Source organism: Grammomys surdaster, unplaced genomic scaffold (genome assembly GCF_004785775.1).
Source record: "Grammomys surdaster isolate TR1022 unplaced genomic scaffold, NIH_TR_1.0 149, whole genome shotgun sequence".
In the NCBI taxonomy this organism is placed as follows: domain Eukaryota; kingdom Metazoa; phylum Chordata; class Mammalia; order Rodentia; family Muridae; genus Grammomys; species Grammomys surdaster.
In genome coordinates this window covers 9,163,286-9,183,181 of record NW_021604607.1, presented here as the reverse complement: position 1 = coordinate 9,183,181, position 19,896 = coordinate 9,163,286, and the positions used below count along the sequence as shown (strand labels likewise).

General features: G+C 38.8%; 1 protein-coding gene across 1 annotated transcript in view; it reads right to left on the bottom strand.

The window, feature by feature from the left end:
* The window catches only part of Lrpprc (leucine rich pentatricopeptide repeat containing), an 86,913-nt gene that overhangs the window by 38,507 nt on the left and 28,510 nt on the right, over positions 1 to 19,896 (bottom strand). Inside the window, exons 14-23 of the mRNA XM_028765119.1 lie at positions 18,386 to 18,452; positions 11,704 to 11,731; positions 9,928 to 9,985; positions 8,801 to 8,907; positions 8,510 to 8,587; positions 8,036 to 8,080; positions 7,621 to 7,734; positions 6,504 to 6,634; positions 5,795 to 5,880; positions 4,255 to 4,462 (exon numbers count right to left, since the gene is read on the bottom strand). Coding sequence (XP_028620952.1) covers positions 4,255 to 4,462; positions 5,795 to 5,880; positions 6,504 to 6,634; positions 7,621 to 7,734; positions 8,036 to 8,080; positions 8,510 to 8,587; positions 8,801 to 8,907; positions 9,928 to 9,985; positions 11,704 to 11,731; positions 18,386 to 18,452 — 922 coding nt within the window. The remainder of the gene's footprint in view (positions 1 to 4,254; positions 4,463 to 5,794; positions 5,881 to 6,503; positions 6,635 to 7,620; positions 7,735 to 8,035; positions 8,081 to 8,509; positions 8,588 to 8,800; positions 8,908 to 9,927; positions 9,986 to 11,703; positions 11,732 to 18,385; positions 18,453 to 19,896) is intronic.

Below are 19,896 nucleotides of genomic sequence, written 5' to 3'. Positions count from 1 at the left end.
GTATGTATGTATGTATGTATGTATGTATGTATGTATGTATGTATGTATAACGTATTAGTCAACCGGCACTTTCCTGAAGGGCTTACTGACGAAGAACCAGCTCTCAAATCTGAACTCACCAGGGAGTCTCATAAGCAGATCAGGGTGGAGATGGGAGGAATTGCACACAAACAAACAAAAGGCCAAACCTCTAAGAACACCCAGGGCTGGGATGGGGGAGAGCGGTCAGCACGCCATCGCCTGCACACAACTGTCTGTCAGCAGGACCAGCACCTTGAAAGCTGAATAAATGGAGATTTTTGTTTTGTTTTTCTCCCATTCATCATCTATAAATGAGGAATCTTCAAGGAGACTGGTGTTGCAATTACAACTAATCCTCCCCAAAAAATTAACTGTGTTGAAGGCTTTGTAATTTCCCTAGGTACAATTTAGCTGTCACTTACTTTAAAATTTACTCAAACAAGCGCTGGGAACGGCACTAACTTCACATGTCAAGTGCTTTCCAGCCAATTGAGTCTAAACTAGAAGTCGGTGTTAAACAACTGAATGATTAGACAAGATAGCTCATTTCCCTGCTCTTTTGTTCAGAGTAAAATGCCACATTTACATTATCAGGCTCAACAGGATTTTCTGACAGAGGGAGAAAAACCCTTCCTGCACACTGTCCTAAGAAGCACACGAAGCCTGTCATTTACCAATCACCCTTCAAAGAGCACTAGCCATGAACGTAACTTAATTACGACCCAATGATCCTTGACGAAAAATCATCTTATCACTGTCCTGTCCCCCTAGGGCAAATGAAACACTTTCTGTCCTTTGGCTCTGATGATGCTAAATTCTTAATTGCAATAATGGAGTAAAAGAGCCAAACCTCCTTAATTTCCTTTCAACATATAAAGAGTTTTACTCTGGAAGGCAAGCATTCCACATATAATAAAAGTATCCAGTACAAATGAAGATGCTCAAATTGAAGGGGGGTGTTTACCACAGAACAACCAGCATTTTACAATGTACCTCCCATTTATGTTAGATCTATGTAACTAGGCTACACTATTTCAAAATTTAAATTTTTACAAGTTCATCTTAGGGAGATTCTGACATTTATGAAGAACTCAATATTAACTTAGCAAAAGCTCTGGGAAGAGAAGTAAACAATGTCTGTGCATCTCTAGATTACAGCACAAATCAGCACACACAAAAAATCCTTAACAAAAAAAACACCCAAAAAACAAAACAAAACAAAACAAAACAAAACAAACAAAACCAACTTCTTAACGGAAAGCAGAACTCACAGCACTTTAATCATCTGTCCCCATAGAATGTAGTGCAACAGCCTCAGAGACTTTCCACATGCATCGAAACCAAACAGACTGTGTGAGACACAAGAATCTGAGCCAGCATCTTTCTTATTAATTTCGCTTTCTTTACTATAGCAGAAAGATTACTCAAAAGCTCTTTTAACTCATTTAAAGCAAGTTCTTTCTTCTTTAATATCAGAGGGCCTCTGTCATCTCCCTAAGTCAAGTAGGAGTGTAGTAAAATATACAAAATTCACAATAAAACAGAAAACATTTACAGGAACATTCAATTGGACTATATATAAAGGTCTTAAGGATTGCAACAATAAGAAGCACAAGGGAAGTTTAGCTGTGTTTCCTCTCGAGTTGGTGTTGAGTATTACCATGTGGATAATGGAGAAGCAGGTCAGTTTACCCAATTCTTTAAAATTCCATAAACCTAGGGTTTCCCTTGTCAAAGGCATATGAACAAAATGCATTATTTCCAAAACCACTTTTACAGTACACAAGTAACATAAGCTAACATACTACTGTTTCCTCTGGGTTTTATCCAAATATTGGAAGTTAGTTCAACATGCAGGTCGACAGGCCTTGACGACTTGCATCAGAACTATAATATGAAAATGATATCCCCTTTAGTCTTTTGCAATAATGTCCTGGAAAGATGCCTGCCTTTAAATGAAATGAGGAAGACCTTTAAAATGACGTTCTGAAATTGTTTTTCATAATTTTATCCCAAGTTTGAATAAATAAGGCTCATTTTGCAGATGAGCTCATAACCTGCAGTGTCAATTATGTGATATTACTAAAAAGTAAATGCTATGGAATCAAATCAAATACTTGTGGTTGTCTGGGTAGGCTTGGCATAGTTAACCCTGGAACTTGTCAGGATTCTGAATTAGTTAGCTATCTTCTATCAGTCAGACAAAACATAATTGAATTAAAAGTTTCAAAGTCAGTATTTTATCCCACTTTTTCCTGATAAAATGCTACCAGAGGTTTTTTATTTTTGTTTGTTGGGGGTAGGGGTAGTATTTTAAATATGACACTTCCTTTGTTTCATTTTTATTATTTTCAAAAATCTAGGACTGTCAACATAATGGTTTTGGCATGACAAATCAAACTAAAAGACCTTGTTATGGAGACTGTCTCAGTAAACACACACACAGAGAAAAGCAGAATAATACAAAACCAAAGAAAACCTCACAAAAGTCAAAACAGAAGGTAATAACTTCTATAAGTATCTGGACACAATGGCACCATTTAAAAAAGATCCTGACTTAGATTTCCTCCAAGACAGGCAAATGTGATGGAGACAGCATCTGACGGCTGTAAGCCAGCACCAACCAGTACTGTCCCTGGTTCAGGAGCCCTATCTGCAGACCTCTTTTGGAAAACTCATGTCTCCTCCGTCTTCAAAGTGGTCCTGTGTGTACGGTACTTTTCCAGCATGACCTCGTTTTGTGTTAGTTACTTGGTTTTGCCCAGTGGTGTGGGAGGGCCTAACTCTTCTGGGCACTGGGCCCATTTCTTTCAAATCCCTATGCAGAGTTCCACATGCAATTTGCAGAGATGGGCCTTTTAAACAATCAAGAAAATCCACTAGGAAGCATATTAATTATAGGATTTCTATTTAAAGTTGCCGTGAGTCTTAGAACTCAGTAGCAGCAATTGTTTGAATCACTGTTTCTTCAAAAGAATACGACTGACATTGTGAAGTGAAGATCTGTACAGAATCTAGCTTGAGAAGGTTTACGAGCAGATGGCTAAGCAATTATTTTGGCTATGTGCAGGTTCATTTCTATATTTTAAACCCAACACTATCATTACTGTATAGAGTCACTATACTACCTAATAAAACTAAACTATCAGAGATGACGGCCGGCATCGAGAACAATTAAGAGATTAAAAAGTCAGTTTTGTTCTGATGGGACAATACCACAAAAAAAAAATAGGAAATCCTAATCACGAAATAAGCAGATTATAAACTACATTAAGGCATGGAATAAATGACAAACAGGCAAAGTGTAGGAAATTCAAACAATCTAGAAGAAGAAGAAGGGAGGGCACTCAATCAGCCTTACAGCAGTTTCTCCTTATTAGAAAGAGCACTGACTTGCTCTGCAGAGAATGCCTTAAACTGGGCACCAACCAACAAGGGCATTTGCAAAGGAAAAAAATTGCAATCTCAGAAAACCTTGCCTTACTAACCAAATTGATTTCCCCATAAAGAGAAATACTTCTCAGTCCTGGTAGGTGTGGTTAAGCAGAAAACAGAGGAGGAACGCCAGGGAGGTCTCTGTTTCTTCCCTGGGTAATAGTCATTGGGTATAAGAAGAAAACTTTCCAGAAGATCCTAGTTTCTTATAGTCATTAATAACCAGCACGTATTAGACTCAAAGGTTAGAGGCATCTTTGTATTGATGTATTCATTGCCTTAGAGTTATCACACTATAGCCCTGGCTGGCCCAGGACTCGGAGATGTGCCAGCCTCTGCCTCCTACCTCCCAAGTGCTAGGATTAAGGGCATGCACCACCACGGCTGACTTGATTTTAGTTTTTGAAGTTAAGGCGTTGCTCTGTAGCTAAGGCTGGCCTAGAACTCACTACATACCTCAAACTGGTCTGAACTTGCTATCAACCTCCAGCCTCAAGCTCCAGAGTGCTGGGATTATAGGTGTGTGCCACCACACCCAACCACAGATACAATTTCATATAAGACCATTATACGCTCTTTAAAAAACAACGAATCACTAGAGACCTCCACTGACAGGTAAAAGACAGTTGCTGGGCTGCTGGTGTCTAAAGGGATACTTAGTCTACCTTGGTTCCCTTATACATCAGCAAATGAGTGAAGGGTTCCACATCAGAGTATTTGCAGAATATTGTAGATCAAAACAATCGGGCACATTCTGATAATTCCACCATCCCAAATCCAAAGTACAAGTGAGCTTACTTTTCCAGGTGCACAGTGACCAATGGGAAGCTTATGTTACTGGACGGCTTTGCCAACCCAAGAGTCACGATGGCTTCATGAAGCTGTTTTACTGTTTCAATTTCACCTCTTAAAGCTGCACCATTGAGGATGTGGAAAAAGGACAAGACTGTTGCATCATTGATAACAACATCCTTCTCTTTCATCTCCTTTAGAATGTTAATAGCATCTACAATGAAGTAACACAAAAGACCCTTAGGTAATTTCATGGAGGGAAAACAAACTGCTATTAGAACAGCATTTCAAGCCCAGCAGGAATGTAAATTCTAGTGTATAATGCCGATTTCGAGTTAATTACTACTTGCATTTCTAAACGAGACTACAATTATAAATCCACAATAGCATGGTTTTATCATTTCCCTGCATCTCTGACTACAAATTATAGATAGGGACTGCGTGCCCACTCGGCACCACGTAGCCTGTGTGCTCTGCCCTGTAGCTGTAAGACCTCCTAAATGGATGCTTTTATCGTTCAGAGCTAACATCTGCTAAATCACACCATTGTTTCTTCGGCAGATGGCTTGTCAGGAGGCCAGATAATAAAGATGTGTTTACACTGTATCTCCAGCCAGACTAATGGTCTGATACCGATACGGCCTGTTTGCTATGTCGATACTAATTAGCAAAGCAGAGCCAATGAAAGCTTTCCAAAAGACTGCATGCTAGTACATTAGATTCATTAAGCTTCATTAGTAAGGTGCAAACAAACATTTTAAGATATGGAGTAAGTGCATTTTTTATAACATTTCTTCTCAATTATTATACAGACAAAATGTTTTGACCATTTTACAAAAACTGATTTTAAAAAGACTTTAGAAAGACTTCCTAGGGAAAAAATGTCAATATTCAAATCAAAAAAGTTCCCATTCCGTCTCTTCTGAAAATAAAAGAGAGGACATACAAGGAGAAAGTTCCAGTACAAAGCTAATAGGAACACCAAGAACTAGCAACAGAAAGACTGCATATCAAGTGCAATTAATTACATTACTAGGGTTAGCAGTTTTCCAACGAGGAAATTAGAGCATGCAAATCATCCATGTAATCAAATTCGCTTTTCAACTAAAATATCCATCTTGTTAATGTTACTAAAGGTTATGACAAGACTGCGCAGTTCAGATCCTTATCTATCAGGTTGTGTCTGCAGGTTTTAGGTTCAGCCTTCAGATCTTTTTAAGCAAAAACAAAGCCATTAGTGCAGGCACATAAGCAAACTGTGCCATAAGTCATGATCTTCAAACTCAATCCAAACAGCAATGCTAATAAAAACTAGCTGCAGAAATGCAAAAGGCACTGAGCTGTGCAAATGTAAATGACAAGCTTGCCAATCCATTAAAACTAATGGCCTACACTGCCCATGCAGAGCTGGTCGGATTCACATGCAAATTTGTATGCAAAGTGTTCAAGCACTTTGTAGAACATGATATACCATTAATATCAATTCACGCATGATTCCAGTGGCAAGGACTGGCATCGCATAATTCCTCTACACCCTGGAGCTTACCTTGGAGTCTGCCATGTTTTCCCAATACTTTTACAAGGGCTACATACTTGCCAGTGTCAAGAACAGCCAAAGGATCTAAGCGGTCACTATAAAATAAGCCAGAGTTACAAGCAGTCAATTAACTACAAAAAGGACAGTCATAGTCAATGGATTACTTTCCAAAAGCTAACCAAACATCTGAATTGTGATACTGGCCTTGACACATAACATGTTTGAAACCAAGTATCAATTCAAAGTTAATTACAGTCATGAAAGCACAAGTTAAAATGCAGAACCACATACACTGCCTTGCTGCACAGGGAGACACTGAAGACACACTCTGCCCTCATGGCTGTTTTCACGATTCTAGCCTTCATTGCAAACATTCAAATACCTAAACTTACTTATTTCCATATTAGAAGCCTATTAGTAAGGAAACACAGACTCTTGGGAGCAGAAAGGACTCTGTACAACGCTATACAGAAAGGGCATGTGCTGCAGCTCCCTGGAAAGCCGCCATGGCACTCCTTGGAGAACTACAATGTTTTCCTAAGCTGAAAAGACCCTGCAGGAAGCATGACATCAGTAACTAAGGAGCCCTTCCAGCATGAAACGTAAACACTAAAAACAAAAGAATTTTTAAAAGTATGTAAGAGCAATATTCCAGCCATACAAGGCATCACAGGTACTTTCCTGTCTGCTGGTTTGTTTCAGTTGCCAAGACACTTACAATTCTTGTTTCAAGTTCATCGCATCTTCTGCATTATCATGTCGACAGCACAAATTTATTAAAGCTGCATAGCCACCAATAACCATGTCTGACTCATATTTTGCTTTCACTTCAAGGGCCTTTTGCATATTCTACAATAAAAGAATTTAGTGAAAAAGAAAAAAATAATATAAGGCAAAATACCATATTTTTTTGTTGTGTTGTTCAGAGTTTAAAAAAAGTTAACAGTATTTTAAAAAATAAATGGTTTCACACTCTTAATTCTGTCCCTAGGGGTGTGTGTGTGTGTGTGTGTGTGTGTGTGTGTGTGTGTGTACATGCAAGCCAGTTTTATATATATGTATGTGCAGGGCTTAAAAGATTTATTTGTAATTAAAAATTAGACTACTACAATATTTCCCAAGTCTTCCCCAACAGTCTAATTTCCAGAGGTAGAAATATACAGAATTGAAAAGCTCCTCAGAATAGTTCAGTATACAAGCAATGTGACAAAGCCTGGTTTGGAATATAACAGTGCCATGATATCATCTCAAAGTTAGTCACAGTACATTTTCCCCCCTAAAAATCACAGGCATATGAAAAATTATACTGAAGCAGAACCTTAAAAAGTGTGTGATATGGCACAAACTGCAGACACATCAACTAAGGTGAGTTGAGTGTAAGGTGAGGCCTCAGGCCTGCTGGAGAAGGCAAGAGACCCTTTATCTCAGAAAGCTTTTTCCTAGCAGGAAGATGGAATTTCAATCCCTGCATTAACAAGCTCATTATATTTGACTTGCAAATGACTACTGCGCGTATCAGTTGCTTGACAATCTGGATGCGAGAGACCGGAGCCATGGCTTGAAAGGACACTTGGCATGTATGATAAACCTATCACGCTGTTACTATCATTCACTTTGCAGATTATCATAAACAAACTACAGCAACCGGAAAACATGCCAGTCAAGGTGTCGCTGAAATTAGTTAGCCTTTCATTTAATTGAACTGTTCTCAAGCATGACACATAATAATAAAGTGTAAAATTCATAAACATTATACTTGGTTTTACTTCCTGTGTTCTATATAGACTAGCTCACCCCAAAAGCGTATGTGAAAAGGAAAGGACTGTCAGTGTTACCTCCTCTGAACAGAGCAGCAGGAGGAGCTGCTTCAGGGTATCTCCTACAGGTTGGCTTTCAGCTTTGAGTTTCTCAAGCGTTGATTCCAAATCAGATGAGGTAAACTGGGAAGTCTACATGGGAAGAACAAACGTTTACAATGGAAAGAAAAACGCAGTCTTTGTCATTCTGTCCTGTGAGCTGTCTCTGCCATAAATGCTCCAAGGGATATTAAATATTAACCTCAGGTCTGCGGATGGGTAGATCATATACGAATATCCTGGACCTACTGGTTCTTCTGAGATGTCGAACAGTTTACCAGATAGACAAGATAACTTGCAGGGACATTATTTGGAAATCTCATTAGAAGCAGTTTAAAAACAAAAAACAAAAAACAAACAAACAAACAAAAAAACAAAGTAAAAGACCACTTACTTTTGGAGAATCTACCTTCTCTCTGTCAACCAGAACCTTAATATCCTAAAATTGGGATTCAAATTAGTACAGAATTAGAAAAGATAGGGGAAAAAATATGTTAGTGAATATCAAAGGCAAATTCTCCAAGCTCCACATCATTTTAATGCTACCTTTCTAAATGTCTGCAGGAATCCTATTCATACTGCATTAGTCATTGTAATCAATGTTTTAGATGTGCCCTTTAATATGTAAACAGCCTCTACCAGCAATCAATAAAAGCTTTGTTGTTTTGGGAACAGAAAAATTTTGACTCTTCAAGTTAAATTTAAGTAAAATTTAAAAAGTCTACATATTTGAGGCCAGGCTGGTCTACAGAGTGAGTTCCAGGACAGCCAGGGCTACACAGAGAAACCCTGTCTCGAAAAAAAAAAAAAAAAAAGTCTACATATAAATGAAGCAATTAATAAAGTTTCATGGATTACACTCACACACCTTAATCAATTCAGGAGCATGGTAGCTATCCAGCAAATTACGAATGCCTTTGTAGATATTTTCAGGAACTTTAACATTCTGTGAAAAGGAAAGGGAGGGGGTAAAGAAAACACTGAGTTTGAGACCACCAACCTGAAATTTGTCTAACAGAAATTACCTCAGACATAATTTAAGTCTCTAACTCTCCCATGTCATTGAGAAGCGGTCTGAGTGTACTTAAAAGCAGCATTTGAAACCTAATAGACACATGTCAGGCAAGACAGGCAGCACGTAGCAAACATGAAACGGTACCCTGTCCTGCAGCTGACGGAAGTACTGCCTTAACTGCTTCTCCTTGGCCTGCACCTCTGAGTCGCTCATGCTGTCAATCAAGCTATAAAGAAAATAGCCAACAGCTTCTGTGGGAAAAAAACAAGAGAAAGCATTCTACTAAAATTACCGAGACTGTCACATTATCACGATTAATTTATAAGAAATCACTCTGGTGTACGATGTCACCCTGATGAGAGGCTCTGAGGTGGCAACAGTGATCACTGAGGCGTAGAGACTGTGGTGTGGGAGCATCTCTAACTGCTGAGTGAAAGGAATATTAATTATGTTCAGACCGAGTGACAGCTTCTCAGTACTGAGTCTTACTTCAATCTATTTTCTCCACCAGTCTGTGACAGATGTAGTCCTGCCCAGGTCTTACCCTCCCCTGTCCAAAGCACAGGTAGTGAGTGTAAATAAATGTCTTCACATAGTTCTATACTAATTTTTTGTGGACAATATTTTGAAAATTAGAAGCGACTGATAAATACTGAGTATAGAAAGTTAAAACAGTGTTAATGAGCAGACATAGGTAATCCCATGGAGAGCTGCCTATTAGCCAATGAAAAAACAAGATTAACAAAGATGTTTTGTAACAACAGTAATTTTCTTATGCTTTCAAGCATAAAATTCACAGGGCCATGTGTCAATGCCTAGAAGAGGTTTGAACTTTCAAGAGGGGTACTTTCTTATAGAAAACTATATAGTCCTGACTTCATAAAATCCCGAATTATATCTTTTAGTAAGTTGTATTTAAGTGAAAAATCAAAGACCTTCCCTACTTTATGCATAAAGTTAACCACACATGCAAGACTCTGAAATCATATAGACAAGGAGATAGACTGGCATCAAACCCTATCTTCACAGATGCTATCAGGAACTCTGATTTATACCTCAAGGGTTCCACATTCTGTCTTAAAAAACATATAATAAAATTATACACTTTAGAGCTCTCATAATGTACTTATCTATATAGATTATTATATCCAAATGTTTTCAAATTTCCACTTTCAAAATCAGAGTATTTACTGCAGTAATCCTTCTAGCCCGTCATTACACAGAAGAACAGATTTGTGGGTAAGTTACAATCATCTAGATAGAAACGCTACCCGTTGGTCCTGGAGGCTTTTGGCAATAACGTCCATCCTTGTACAACAATTCTGTTATCTGGTAAGACAGGAAATTCACGAATTGTAGAAAGAGAAGTAAAATAAAACAAAACAAATACAATATGAGATTGAATTTTTGAAATAACAAAGCCTCTCGCAGTGAAGTATTATTCTCATCCACAGTAATCCCACCCTACCCCCATACACCACACAAATCATTCGGTTTTTAAATAGTACGGTTGTTTTCTAAAAGTAACAAAAAAATAAGAAAAACAAACAAAAAAAAAAAACAAAGAAAAACTGAAGTATTATGAAACATCACAAAGAAAGGCTCTAATGTGATGTTTAAATTTGAATTTGGACACTCAAAACTAATTCTCCTAGCCAGAAAATCTCTTACAGGACAGTAAAGCATTGTTTCTCATCACAATATTCAGAGTCTACTCAAAATGGATCAATTGTTCCCCCTTTTGGTAAAATATTAGGAAAATAATAAGTAAAATGTGCTAGACCAGAAAACAATATGCACTTTGTGTTTCTTGGTGATATTTTTCATTCACTTAAATGATTTTAAAATGAGTCAAAGATTCAAATGTATTTGAACTCAAATTCTTATCAATTCGATACATAAATTTCAACGTAAAAATATCCTACAAGTACACACTTTACTATTAAAATTAATATACACCTCTGGCACTGACTTGTGACCCGATCTAGAAATCCTCAGGCTGAAGGTAGAGCAGAAACACACAGGACTCTGCCTGCTCTACCTGTAGTCTACAGCTGAGCCTACCCTGGCATACATCATTAGAGTTAATAACAGCCAAGTCTCAGCTGCTTCTACTATCATGGAAGGTGTGTCTCACCTAATGCAATCCAAAGGGCAGGCGATATTAAAAAGAGAAGCACTCTTCTATAAGCTGTCTATTAAGCAACATAAGTAGTATTTAGTAACAATTTTCAACTACAGATGTCTCACATCCTGTGTGCAGCTAGCTTCTGTAGAATTTACTAGATTTCTACAGATTTACAGATTCTGTAGAATTTACTTATGTCTCCTTGGTCAATGAACTGCTTCTCTATGTAACCCAACTATATACTATTAAGTATCAACTCTGAATGGCAGTTGTAGGAATGCTAGGTAGAGAACTGGATGAAATTATACTTAAAAAAAAAAAATACTTGGGCCTGATTTGCTTAGCATGTGTAAGTCCCTGGGTTCAACTCTGACACAAAATATACAAAACTTAACAAACTTAAACTGGGAAGGTTAGCTAATAGTGTCCAGTCAGATTTTCTTGACTTAAAATTTTTTCATCACTACTGTTCTGGCATTAAAAACCAGTTGACTTCTTTCAAAGCTAACAAGCAGTATTGGGTTGGTCTGCATACCATTTACATACAGAAATAGAAACAAACAGAGATACACATGAATATATCAAGAAAACTGGGATAGAAACGAGCTCAGTGTAACAGCACTGAGGAAATGTAGGAATCCATCCCAGAACCACCAAAAAATTATTAAGCCTGCAAGACTAAACGTCACCACAATAATTCTAACATTTTTGTCCTGAAAGATGAAAACCTTAGTAAGAATTTAAGATAAAGTCAAAGACTAATTGAGTAACATTTTTCAGACTGTTTTAAAACTACCAATATCAAAACTCTTAATCCATTAGCTTACAGTAATATATCAAAACTGTGTGAGGCTATTAAAACTTGTTTTTGAAGGCTTTCTACGTATCACATTGTGTTTGCCGTATTAGGAATACGTACCTTGCTCCAAAGATCTACATTCATCGACCTGCAGAGGGCAGCAAAGGATTAAAAATAAGCCCAGAGGTTCAAAAAACAGTAATTATGTTATTTGTTTTTTTAAAAAAAAATGCCTTTAACAAGGAAATAAGTAACAAATTGAACTATTCAAGAAAAGAAATTTAAATTTTTCAAAATAAAGTTTGGTTTGGATGGAGACCGCTAAAAAGCTACCTACCTCTACATACTGGGGTCCAAGTCTGAAAGAAAGAGTAGGCTTATCTGCACAGGTCCAAGTGTCGGACTCACTTGTGATATGGAGAAGCCGATGACCTCGCCTGAGTGATCAAGACTAGCATCACTCCCGGGTGCTAATGAGTAACTATGTCTTTGGCTACAACTCCCTGAAAAAGCAATCCTGCACAAGCCACACAACCTGAAGCTCAACAGTGAATCACTGTGAGGTACCTTCTATAAAAAACTGATAGTGTCAAAAAAGACAAAGTTATTCCAAATCAGAGAAAATTTAAAATAAATGAATAAATGGTAACTAATATCCATCCCTGAATAGGACTTTGTACAAAAAGGAAGTAAAATATGAAAAAGGACATAAACTTTAAAAATGGAATCATAAACTATATGTTAGCTAAAAGTAGCCCAGGAATTCTTAAATTCCTAAATTTGTTAACTGTGCTGAGGTTACATGAAAGAATATCCTTGTCTTTGTGGATTTCATATTGAAATATGGAATGGTAGAGGATGGCCATGTGATTAAGTTCAAATAATTCACAACTGTCCCCACAAACAATGTAACAGACATAGAGGCAGTACAAATGATGAGACAGGAGACTACACTCTAGAGGGTAGAATACATATGTATTCTTTGTGTTATTAAACCTGAAATCAATTCAATGAAACAAAGAAATAACTTGGACTTAAATGTGGCCTGTTTAAATGATACACCATTTTCAAAACAGGACCACAAATGAATGTGGGTTTCCCATGACTCCTGAGCTCTATCCTCAGGTTCAGCTGTAATACTCAGCTTCTGTGGTATTTTTACAATATTAAGAATGCCTGCTTCTCAGGAAGACACAGAAAGGCCCTCTACTACACATGAAGAAACAGGAACATCTGCTGTGGAAGCAGAGGTGCCAGCTGGATTTATGAAAGAGCCTCCAGAAGAAAGGCCCAAGGGCAAGCAAGGCAAAGGGACAGTTACTGTGCATAGCACCTGCCTGTCCCACCACATGTACCAGCCAGCACCTACTGCTTCTCTTCAGTGTTCAGCACTGCTGCGCTTACCTGTCTATCAGGAAGGGACAGAACACTGCCTTCCCTCTCCTTCCCTGGACTTGAGTTCATAACTACATCCACGGAAGCATTTTCTTACATGTTTGAGGAAGGCCATGAGCTTGCAGAGATGCCTATATTTGGTCCCAGGCTCCCCAAAGGCCTGGCCCTTCTGCTTCTCAGGACTAACTCTTGAGCTTTCCCACTTCCCCAGAAGAGGCTCAAGAGTCTGTCAAATGAGTCTCCGAGGACCTGGCACCAGAGTTAAACTATCACATCCACATCAGGATGGCAGGTGGCTTCAGGAAGGACCTGCAGAGAACTTACAGGACCACTGACATCCTGTTCCTAGACTCAGGGGATGACAGGTGTGTTCATTATATGATACATTCAACTTTGAGAGACGCCTCTGAATGTGTAATACAATTCACAATAAAAGTGCAGCTGAAATTTCCCCAAGTCCTCACAATGAAGAAAACCCTGAAGCCATTTTGAACCCAGAGAGCATGGCTATGAACCTTGGCACCTGTCATCTAATAAATGAACAAATAATTCTTGCTTCTGTTGTACCTACAAAGAAAATAAACTTCTAAGAAGGCAGAACTTGTAAAGGACAGGGTTTTTTTCCCCCTATACTACCCTTAATTTAAGTCAGTCTTAATTAAGAACAGGTTTGTTTTGTTTTGAAGAACAGGACTAAAAACCACACTGGCACTACTTCTGTTGTGGACTGACTGCAGGGTTTAAGCAAGCTTTTTCTAGATCGATAATGGAAGTTGGGAGGACAATTTGTAAGAAAACATTAACATTTTGATTGTGTTATAGAGTTAAAGGTCCGAGATGTCTGGGTGCCTAGGACCGTGCTGCTGATAGCTCTCCACCAGCTCCTCCCCTAGAGTCTGTGTGGTAAACTAGACAGGGAGCTGGAGCAGACAGGCTTTCTGACGGCCAAGAGGAGTAACAATGAGAGACAATAAGACAAAACCAACACAGTGATCTGGGCTTATTTCCCCATTTACTTCTTCTGCTTAAGCCTTTGGTGCATTCCCTATACCAATTAGGAAGTAGTTAATTAGGAGTAAACATATCATCCCATCTTTCAGTTCTGATGAGGTCAGGACATCATCAAAGGCATCCCACCCACCGTTTACAAAGAGGACTTGAAGATCTGGCATTGATTTGATAATTCCAGTAAGGCTAATGTCTAGTCTTATACAGTTTATGTTCAAAAACTCGATCTTTCATTTCAACATACGGCTGGCAACCCTTCCAAACAACATCCAGAGGCCAAGTTCAGATTGTTGTGAATAAGTCAGAAGATCCATCCTGACCAAAGAGCTCTTATGTATGAAACCCTGGCCTGTCACCCTGCCAGTTCTCTAACATCTCTCCAATGTGCTACTGACTTAAGTGCAAAAGCTAACTCCTGCAATGGCTCAAGACTTTGGAGGGCTTTCAATTACATGCCCAGGGACCCCCACTCCTTAATTACAAGTCAAGGGACCCCTCTCTCTTAATTACACACCAAGCGACCCCACCTCGCTTTCTCACTTACACTTTGTTTTACTGTTGATAAGACGAAAAGTCTTACTCTTTCTAAACACACCTGCATCCTCCATTTGACTGAGAACTCTCTACGAGGTGCTTCCGACTATGAGTGATTTACCGTGTGAACACAGGGCCCCACGGAGCCCAGAGAGGATGTGCTGGTTCTCCTGCCTCCACCTCCAGAGGGCTGAAACCACAGGCACAGGTCATCCTGCTCCATCCACTTCATGTGGTGCTGGGGACTGAACCCAGGAAAATATGTATACTAAGCAAGCACTCTACCAACTGTCCTGAGGCCTCAAAATATTTTTTTTGTAACTTCATTTTTTAGAAAATCTGAAGTAGAAAATCTCTGTATGACAATAACCAAGAGGAGGCATTAAACTTCAATGACTGAACTGAAGCTACTCTGCCCTTGTCTGTTATTAAGCAATTCATAAAACGGAAAACTACCACCAAATAATAAATGGGGTTTTGTTTTTAAAAAAGTCAGCATAGCATGTTTTAACCTGCTGCTTGTTTCCTAACAAATTTCAGAAGGTCCAGATGACCAGAGCCAGGTTACTTGCAGCAGGCACGGTCAGGCTGGTAGTACTCAACAACCCTTTCCTGAGGCTCTTTCCATGACCCTCAAAAGATATGAGAAAATAATGTTTTTCAAAATTACTATGAGATGGCCCTGGGAATGTGTCTCAGGTGGCAGCACATACAGCAGAAGGGGTTGTGCTACCTCTAATCCCAGCACCCGAGGTAGGAAGAGGATCACGAGTTCAAGGCCATCGTCAGCTACGGGTCTGCATGGGCTCCAGAAGACTGGATACAGTGGGCCAGAGATGGAGACACAAACCAGTAAGGTGGCTCAGCAACTAAAGATTGCACATTGCACAAGCCCGTGACACATTTCTGATCCACAGAGAGAAAAGGTAAAGGGAGAAATCAACTCCCTCTGAACTCCACACACACTGTTCCCTACCCAACAATAGTGATATATTTAACAAAAGGAAGTGAGTTAGACTTCTAACAACTTGACACAAGGCAGAGCCATCTAAGAGGAAAGCTCAACTGAGAAATGCCCTCCGACTGGCTTATGGACAAATGGTGGGCTATTTTTCTTTTTTTGATTGGTGATTGATATAGAAGGAAGAGCAAGTGTGATCTCAGAGAGGTGTAAGAAAGGAGACTGAGTAAGTCATGGGAAGCGAGTCAGTGAGGAGCATTCTCCACCATTTCTACCTCAGTTCTTGCCCCCCCCCCAACCCCTTCATCAGAAGTGAAATAAACTCCTTCCCAAGTGTTTTTTTGATCACAGTATTTTATAACAGCAACAGAAACTTAATACAGAACAAGGAAAAAAAAAACCCTCCTTATAGCCAAACAGATAGGAACAATTGCCCAGTTAGACCCTGAACTCACTGTAACTATTAAGGTTTTATGAAAGTTGCATAATAAAATGTGCATCCATATTTCCCATGGGTTCATCAAAAGTAACTTCGATATCTAGTTACAATGATCTGTGATTTCCTGGATTTCTGATTAACTTACTTTTGGGAATAAGATACTTCTGTCTGATAAGCCTTTTATGTTAAGGGTAGGCACAGGTATGTTAACACAGACTACTGGCAACAGTATGGCTGACCCATACATGAGCCAATATTACATCATGTTATTTTGTCCTAGTCACTAAAACAATTCTAAATTTCCGCACATATAACAACGACTCTCCAAAATATACAAAATAGGTGGCTTGACTACGATACAGAATGTTCTGAGAGATTTTAAGATATATTGCTATTTATTCTAACAACACATTAAAGACTTGACTATATTAATGCTTACATAAAAGACTGTAATTACCCTCATGTAATTTTAACTTGTTAATTTTTGGAATAAAGTAGAAGTAAAGAAGTGACCCTAAAGTTATAAAGATTTTCTGACCATGCCCATATTCTTATGGATAATGTTGTTACTTCAAACTAAAATTTTATTGCATCTGTAACAAGCCACTGATTGAAAGGACTATGACTCAAAATTAATCAGCAGGATCAGGGAAAACACAAAAGGCAGATGACGTCTCCTAGGGCCAAGAAGTCGTAGACTTCAGTCAGCTCAACCTCTGCCCCAGGCACGTAGCAGGATGTACCATTTAGGATTTTTGCTCTTACCATATTGGCTTACTTTTATGATGCAAGTACTTTCACAAGTCTAGAAATTTTTGAAAAATGCCATTCAAACTGACTAAAAAATATTGAGATCAAGAGACATACCGATGACCTGAAGTGTAAAACAGGCTTTTTTGTCGTTCATCAAGGACAATGTGAATGTCCTTTACACCTCGTTAACAACACAGTAAATGTTCCTTCTTAAAACCTGGTTCTATTGCAGTTCTACCTACTCAGTTATATTCTATGCTCTAAGGTTCTATTATCATTGTATAAGTGTGTGATACAGTCATATCCAGAGATAGAAAGACGAGTGCTGTGCTGTTGTCAGTTCCAGGGACTAAGCTCAGGCCATTGGGCTTGCCAATGTTTCTAACCACCAAATCATTTCCCTTTTTCTTTTTTTCCCCCAAAGTGTGTGTGTGGTGTATATGTACTTGTTTGTGCAAGAGCAGATGAGTGTGTATGCTCTTGTATGTATACATATTGAGGCCAGAAACCACAGCAGGAATCTTTTCTTTTTCTACCATGTTTTTCGAGATAAGGTCTCTCACTGAACCCAGAACTCATTAATTAGGCTAGGCTGGCTGGCCAAAGAGCTTTAGGGATTTGTCTGCCTCACCTCCCAGCACTGGGAATACAGTGGCTGTCATCACATTCAGCCTTACACACAACCATGAGCATAGGGAAAACTGGGTTCTCCTTCTCCTATGTGGGATCTAGAGATTGAGTTCAGGTATTAGGCTTGGCAGCAGCGACTCTTCATACTAAATCATCTTAAAATAGGAACATCTGAGCATGAATTATGTGAATCAGATGACAATATATTTCAAGTACCTTGGGGGTAATATTGTCATTCTGAAGAACATACGCTGCAACATCCAGTGTCATGTCTACAACTTAGAGCAGTTTGGCAAAAAGAAACCAATGTGTATTCAGCAGGAATCAGAAGAGCAGAATTAGAAACTTGTAAAACCATGGACTAGGGAGGCAATAATTCATCCTTCTTTGATTTTTCTGTGACTATTTAAAAAGTAACAAAATTAGAGGGTACTAAGCTATGGCTTGAGTTTCTTCCCAAGGGTCTACATAATGGAAGCTTGGCTCTCACTGTGGCCTAAGGTAAGATGTAATGGAGGTCTTTCATCACTGGGCAATTGTCCTGGGAAGGAATTATAGTAGTCCTCCTGAGCTTTTCACTAGAACAAGCTGTTAAAGAGTGAGCTCAAGCCTTGGGTTGCTCTCTGGCTCCCTCTCACTTGTTCTCGTCATGAAGAGAAGTGGCATCCCTCGGCCCAAAGACCCGCCCCAGATCAAATCAACACCAGCACACTCTTGACCCTATCAACAAAAGCTCTCTTCTCTGTACGGCTTGCCTGCTTACGTATCTCAATGTAGTAATAGACAACAGAAGGACACCAGAGGGAAAGTTCATTAATTGTCCTCGAACATGTAAGAGTAAATTAGTAGTATGTACAGAATAAAGCCATTAAAACTGAATGCTCAAAGAGTAATCTGCACGTGCATGCAAACAGTTTTTCTGTGCATCTCTTAGGAAAGGTAATGGAAAGACTGCCCAAACCTAACTCAGCCCAAATCTTCCAAGGGTAAGAGTTTGTCTCAAAGGCAGTTTCCATCGTTAGTAGATCACAAACACAAGGGAAATTAGTCCAATAACAGAATATTTAGGCTGATAATCTTACCTCCTAAAGCCTAGAATTAGGCTGCCTCTCAAAGAATTAAATGAGAAAGGCAATGTATTCGATTCCACTGCAAAAGAAAAACAATTGTTAAAACATCTCAGGCCAAGCAAACAAAATGACCCACACTGAGCTACAAATGATGTGGTGACTTGGTTTACCTACCTTTTCAACTGGGAAACATTACTTAAAAAATAAAATGTCTCATATAAAGTTACTTATTGAGACAATACACACGTGTAACAAAACATCCTTCAAAGCCTTTTGTTTTCATAAAGTAGCAAATTCATAATTATTCCTTAATATATAAACAGTAATAGTAATAAATTGCCCTGCTATGTAACTAAAAGTATATATTTACTAGACACTGGCACTAAAGGAAATTAGCAAGGTGACTTTCATCCTTCCCAAAGACAAAACAAAGTTATTTTCTAAGAGTTGTGATGGGTCCCAGTGAACCATTTGGTTTTTCACCCATTTTTCACCGTGGCCACTGTCTGTATCCAAGCTACAGCAGCAGCTAGCCACAAAAAGCCAGGCCCTCGCTCAGCGGGCTCCACTGCTCCCCCACCCCCCTCTGCGTATTTCCTTGCCCTACTACTCATGCATATTTAATAGTCTACAACTGCAATGTTCCAACGTTGATCAGTAACCTTCATTTTTTCATGTAAATCTTGCCATCAATACGTTAAAAAAAAAAAAAAGGTATGGTTTAGTTTTACATGACAGACAGGGTCACTATTGGCATTTTCTGAACTTGTTTTTTGCTTGTATCTCTATTAGAATGGCATGGTCTAATTACCCGAGTCTTTATACTATATGTAACAAGGCTGCTGAGTGACAGAATGAGTGGGCTGAGAGAAATCCGTAATAGAGTCAAGTCCTGAACATGATACCTAGCATACAGAGTAAGACACTTGACTTAATTTTTAAAAAGCTGTGGAAAGAAAATAATTTTTAATTTTAACTCAATTTATACATAAAAACTTAACTCTCACATAATAAGTGTTTTAAATCAATTATAAAACCCTTGAACAAGGAGCTTACGTTTTCCATTAATCTCAAAGCATATAAGATATTTCAATGAAAGCCGGGCAATGGTGGCGCACACCTTTAATTCCAGCACTTGGGAGGCAGAGGCAGGCGAATCTCTGTGAGTTTGAGGCCAGCCTGCTGTACAGAGTGAGTTCCAGGACAGCCAGGGCTACACAGAGAAACCCTGTCTGTCTCAAAAAACCAAAAAAAAAAAAAAGAAAGAAAGAAAGGAAGGAAGAAAGAAAGAAAAAGATATCTCAATGAAATACCTAAAAATCGTTTATATTATGACCAACTTTGAAGTGGATATAACACATACCTCGCGGCAACTTTGAGCTTTGCCATGCCAACAAATGAAAGACTGTGTACTACACAAATCCGATCAAGAGAAAACATCTATTCTTCCCCAGACTATGATATTCTCGTGCATACCTAAGAGCTGCCAAGGACAGATACCAGCAGTTACAGCTCTTCAAAGA